The sequence below is a fragment of the Marmota marmota genome, unplaced genomic scaffold (genome assembly GCF_001458135.2).
Source record: "Marmota marmota marmota unplaced genomic scaffold, marMar, whole genome shotgun sequence".
NCBI classification, from domain to species: Eukaryota; Metazoa; Chordata; class Mammalia; order Rodentia; family Sciuridae; genus Marmota; species Marmota marmota.
Window position 1 is genome coordinate 7,100,553 of NW_026000103.1, and position 6,167 is coordinate 7,106,719.

Below are 6,167 nucleotides of genomic sequence, written 5' to 3' on the forward strand. Positions count from 1 at the left end.
TAATGAAAAAAACACATTACTGGGGGGAAAGCAGTGATGAAGAGGAGAGTATAAGGTCCTGCAGGAGCTGTGTGGATGGGAGAGATGACGAGAAGGATTGCCTCCTGATGTATATTCACATGTTGTTTAAAACCTCTTTAGGGAATCTCAAAGACTCAAATTTTCTTCAGAGCCAGTAGATATTGCTGTTCCTTTCTATGTTACACCACATAGCATTTGGACCATATGGAGCCTCAGGTGTTTTATGTGATGTAAATTTACATATAAGCAAGGAATATATACATATATATGTATTTCTAAAAATATATGATATATATTTCTTTAAAGGCCAAGCTCTTATTTATCTTCACACCTTCCACACCTCTAAGTATTGTGTACCATTTGGCACATGGTAGTCATTCAACATTCACTACAGCCAAACAAAGAAGCATGGTTCCCAAATTAAGTGTTTACTAAGGTAGAAATATTGGAAAGTACATGGGACTGGGTAAGGAAAAATCTCAGCTATAGTACTGGCTTGTTAAACTCAACAGCATTGGAATCTTCAGTAAGTTCCTTCTCCTCCTTGGGCATCAGATTCTTTCTCTGAAAAGACTGGGTTGTCTCTTGCTGCCCTTCCAACATTCTAAGTCTAAGTGCTTTCATCTTCCAAATTCCTGAGTGATTTTATTTGGCATTGATGGATTAAGCACCATTCAGCCAAAAATTCCATCAATTCTGCTCTGGGGTTCTTTAAGATTATTTTGATTTCCTATTGTTGTTACAGCTATAAGATAAACAGCTGAGAGAATACTCTTAAAGAAGGGTGATAGAAAGCTTGTTTATAACTCCTGCCACTATTTTCTAAATTATTTGGGATGATAAAGTAGCCCCCATGATAGCAGCCCTGTACTCATGGTATATTCCAGGCACTGAACTAGTCATTTAACAGACTTGCACACAATACCCCTACTAAGCAGGACTTTTGGTTCTCCCTGTATACTCTCTCTCTGAGACAACACTTCTTGAAATCACTTCAACAGTTCCCAATAAGTGTAGTCAATTAAGTCTAGAATATAGAAGGAGCCCAGCTCTGCCTTAGATGATAATCAATGTGTTATAGGAAATATTTTGAACAAATTTATACTTACAATTTTGTATTTGAAATATATTCTTATAAGCAGCTTTTTTAAAAAATGGAATTGCTATCTCTAAAGGAGATAGATTAAGAATATTTGATTGGATCCTACTCATGCTAAAGAATTTTGCTAGAAATTTCCTTTGTCATATTTTCAGCTTGTTCTATTGGAACTGGTTCTTCCTTTAAGTAGATGAAGTGAAGATTTATGGTCCTTAGAACTTGTGGAAATTAGAAAATGGACTAATGGAAGCCATTAATATCCTCTCACCAATTAGATGAATTGTAGATCAATAAAGTTTATTAATAGAGTCAAACCGTTACATATAAATATCTCATTGGGACAGTTGCAGGAAAATAGGATTAGTCTCAATTGTCTTGAAAAGAACAAAAAAAATATCATATTTGCAAAGTAAAGGCCTCCTTCCCATCTTGGATCATTATAATCTTAAAGTTAAAATAATATCAATTGGTCTATATTACTTAATGGTAACATACCACTTTCTGATTACAAACAACTAATTGCCACAGTAACAAAATGAACATTATTGCTACAATAAATACATTCCAATAAATTCACAGTTAAATGTTTATATACTTTTTAAAAAATGTTTTAGACAATAATTGTTATTTTAGTTTATATTTCCTTTTCAGTTTTAGTATGCAAGTAAGTCTGAAAAAAAAAGACTGATTAAAAATGATGGATATAACAGTTGCCCTTCTGTACACTTTCTCCATGAACCTCAAAGTTCAACCAATGATAAAAAAATATAATTCCAAAGGAAAATTACTGCAAAAATACTTTGAGCTACCCTGGCATCAGACATAAAAATAATATAATGTCTGTTAAGCTTCAGGGAGTAATTAAGATTTTAATGTGGTCTCATTCTTAGGAAAATATTATGAATTGTGATTCAAAAAGCCTGTGTTTCACAAATTAAAACAAAAACAATTGAGGCTGCTTACTAAGATGTTCCAGGATTGAAGTTTAATGGAAATCTTTAATTAATTTATATTGGGATCACATTTTATCATTATCAGTGAGAATCATTAGGAAAATAGAGAATGGTATGAACTGCCCACATTCCCGTTTTTTTAAAAAAAGGAGGTCAAAAGGTAGATCGCGGCAGTTCAGCAAGAAAAAGAAAACAAACTATAAATTACTCCACAGAAGGACAGCATGTTCAGTCAGACATTACAGTTTTTCATTTTTTTCATAGCTCATTACATTCTGACACCCTTGCTTCTGAGCTCAGATTTAACAAATGCATACCTAGGCTTTGGGGTATTCAGGCTCCAGATAAGGGTTAGGACACATACATTCACACATTCCTTAAAGGAGAGTGGCACTATTGGAATAGCCTGTATAGTTGTAAGCAATATGCAGAATAAAGAAGTAAGCATTAATTTTTGGGGGGAAAGATAGAGAAAAGCCCCAGCATTCTTTTTTCATTTATGTTTACAGAATGCAGAAATGAAGAGCAAAAAGGAAGTATAAAAGTCAAAATATNTGGAGCTGCCTAGGTAGCAAATGAAATTGCAAACTTTGAGTTGGGTGAAGGGAGTGGAAATTGTTAAGTCGCTATGACTCAAACTTTATAAATAGCAATGAAGTTTGCAAATGTTAGGCCCCAAACTACTCTCTTTATCATCCAGAAAGACTATTTTTCCTGGAAAGAAAAGCCCCAAGACAGTGAAATGTCTTTAAAAAAAAAAAAAATCACATGTCTAATAGCCAGACCATAGAATTTAGGGGCCAGCAGTGACCCAATGTGGTAATTTTTCAAGTCCTGACATTTATTTAATGACTTTAATATGGTTTTGTAAAAGCATTTCATATACACATTATTAATATTTAGGTGCGAGATGGCTGCTATGCACAGTGTTTTATTATTTATGAGTCTCTTTCTTATGGTTCACAGTGAGATGAGTGACTCCTATCGACCCAAGAAGGATTCTTTCAATATCATCCATTATTTTCATCAGAGAAAAAAAATAACATTACATTACAGATCAAGGGTCAAGAGATTGCAACTGGGCACCTCTAGATGGTGAGGATAGTAAGCTTGTGCACAGTGAGTTGCTTCCCTGAGACTCAGTCTTGTCATCTGTCAAATGGGAATATTAACAAGCTCTTTTGGAAGGACCACATGGTACATACCTGTCAGAGTGACTCAAAAATAGAAAATGCCTAGAATTAGTTTCCTACCTCCCTCTGCGGGTCTCAGTGTCCTCCAGTGAAAAATAACAGTGGGCGCAGAAAGCTCTAGACGCTGAGAGGCAGGAGGCACTTGGGATCGTCCGCTGGATTGGGACTGCTACAGAGGCCGCCACGGAGCCTGCCGGAGCCACCATTCCTGCTGCTGCTGCCGCCGCTGCCCGAATCTGAACCGTCGGGCCGCAGCCGCCGGCAATGCCACGAAGGAAGAGGAATGCAGGCAGTAGTTCAGATGGAACCGAAGATTCCGATTTTTCTACAGATCTCGAGCACACAGACAGTTCAGAGAGTGATGGCACATCCCGCCGATCTGCCCGAGTCACCCGCTCCTCAGCCAGGCTAAGCCAGAGTTCTCAAGATTCTAGCCCTGTTCGAAATTTGCAGTCTTTTGGCACTGAGGAGCCGGCCTATTCTACCAGGAGAGTGACCTGTAGTCAGCAGCAACCCACCCCAGTGACTCCAAAAAAGTATCCACTTCGGCAGACTCGTTCATCTGGCTCAGAAACTGAGCAAGTGGTTGATTTTTCAGATAGAATCTAAAAATGCAGCTGATCATGATGAGTCACCACCTCGAACTCCAACTGGAAATGCACCTTCTTCTGAGTCTGACATAGACATCTCCAGCCCCAACGTGTCTCATGATGAGAACATTGCCAAGGACATGTCCCTGAAGGACTCTGGCAGCGATCTCTCTCATCGCCCCAAGCGCCGTCGCTTCCATGAAAGCTATAATTTCAATATGAAGTGTCCTACACCAGGCTGTAACTCTCTATGGCACCTTACAGGAAAACACGAGAGACATTTCTCCATCTCAGGATGCCCGCTCTATCATAACCTCTCAGCAGATGAATGCAAGCTGAGAGCACAGAGCCGGGATAAGCAGATAGAAGAAAGGATGCTGTCCCACAGGCAAGATGACAACAACAGGCATGCAGCCAGGCACCAGGCACCATCAGAAAGGCAGCTGCGATACAAAGAAAAGGTGGCTGAACTCAGGAAGAAAAGAAATTCTGGACTGAGCAAAGAACAGAAAGAGAAATACATGGAACACAGACAGACCTATGGGAACACTCGGGAACCTCTCTTGGAAAACCTGACAAGCTAGTATGACTTAGATCTTTTCCGAAGAGCACAAGCCCGGGCTTCAGAGGATTTGGAGAAATTAAGGCTGCAAGGCCAAATCACAGAAGGGAGCAACATGATTAAAACAATTGCATTTGGTCGCTGTGAGCTTGATACTTGGTACCATTCTCCCTATCCTGAAGAATATGCACGGCTGGGACGTCTCTACATGTGTGAATTCTGTTTAAAATATATGAAGAGCCAAACTATACTCCGCCGCCACATGGCCAAGTGTGTGTGGAAACACCCCCCTGGTGATGAGATATATCGCAAAGGCTCAATCTCTGTGTTTGAAGTAGATGGCAAGAAAAATAAGATTTACTGCCAAAATCTGTGCCTGCTGGCCAAGCTTTTTCTGGACCACAAGACATTATATTATGATGTGGAACCCTTCCTGTTCTATGTTATGACTGAAGCAGACAACACTGGCTGTCACCTAATTGGATATTTTTCCAAGGAAAAGAATTCATTCCTGAACTACAACGTATCCTGTATCCTTACCATGCCTCAGTACATGAGACAGGGCTATGGCAAGATGCTTATTGATTTCAGTTATTTACTTTCCAAAGTGGAAGAAAAAGTTGGCTCTCCAGAACATCCACTCTCAGATCTGGGGCTCATAAGCTATCGTAGTTACTGGAAAGAAGTGCTTCTCCGTTACCTGCATAATTTTCAAGGCAAAGAGATTTCTATCAAAGAAATTAATCAGGAGACCGCCGTGAATCCCGTGGACATTGTCAGCACTCTGCAAGCCCTTCAGATGCTCAAGTATTGGAAAGGCAAACACCTAGTTTTAAAGAGACAGGACCTGATTGATGAGTGGATAGCCAAAGAGGCCAAAAAGTCCAACTCTAATAAAACCATGGATCCAAGCTGCTTAAAATGGACCCTCCCAAGGGCACTTAAAGTGACCTGTCATTCTGAGCCAGCGAACCCCAGCAGTAGGAATCCGTACCCTAGGGATCTGTCTGTCATTTCTGTTGCTCTTGTGATTGGCAAGTACAGTATCCTTTGGGAAGGCCATCCCCCTCAGGACTGTCCTGGCTCCGACCTTCATTTACACTGCAGACGCTGGTTCTGAGGAACTGTTGTTTCGGCCTCAGTGAGGTTGCCTGGATGAAATCTGTATTAGACTCAAGTGCAGATCCCTCATAGCACTGACCCAAGGAGTTCTGTTATGGTACTGTACCTGTCCAGTCACTGGTTCCCTCCTCATGTTCTCTTGCCCCATGAGGTGTGTCTTGTCCTCTGAACTTTGTACTAGTGCTTCTTGCCGCCTGGTCACCAGACCTCCAAATATGGTTGCCACTACCAAGACCTTTCCAGTTACTCTTTACAAGTGTTTTTGTGGAGGGGCAGGGAAGAGGCAGCACTTTTGAGGGTGTGTGTGTGTACTGGGAGGGGTCCATTCACATGAGATTTCATCTTGCTTTATTTAACCTTTGTTCCTCCATTTTTATTGGAAGACTTGTTTTTGATCAGTATTGGGCTGCCCAGAACCAAATACTTCTTAAGAGTTTCCCAGAGATTAGTTTTGGTAACAGTGCAATAATCCATCCAAATGATATGGCGAGAGCAATAAGAGGTGGTGATACTGTATTTTGGTTTGAGTTCACCTGTGGGCAGTGGGCATTGTGGAAGGGAATGGATAATTCTTTTGCCTCACCACAGAGTGCCCAGCAGTAAATGTTTTCTTCTCTCTTTACTCCC

General features: G+C 40.3%; 1 protein-coding gene across 1 annotated transcript; it reads left to right on the forward strand.

Annotated features, from left to right (window-relative positions):
* Positions 1 to 2,648: 2,648 nt before the first annotated feature.
* Positions 2,649 to 5,891, forward strand: LOC107156477 (histone acetyltransferase KAT7-like). Its single transcript, XM_048783960.1, is given in 2 exon segments — positions 2,649 to 3,865; positions 3,867 to 5,891. Coding segments are annotated over 2 exon segments (2,007 nt in total). The 5' UTR covers positions 2,649 to 3,530; the 3' UTR covers positions 5,539 to 5,891.
* The last annotated feature ends 276 nt before the right edge of the window (positions 5,892 to 6,167 follow it).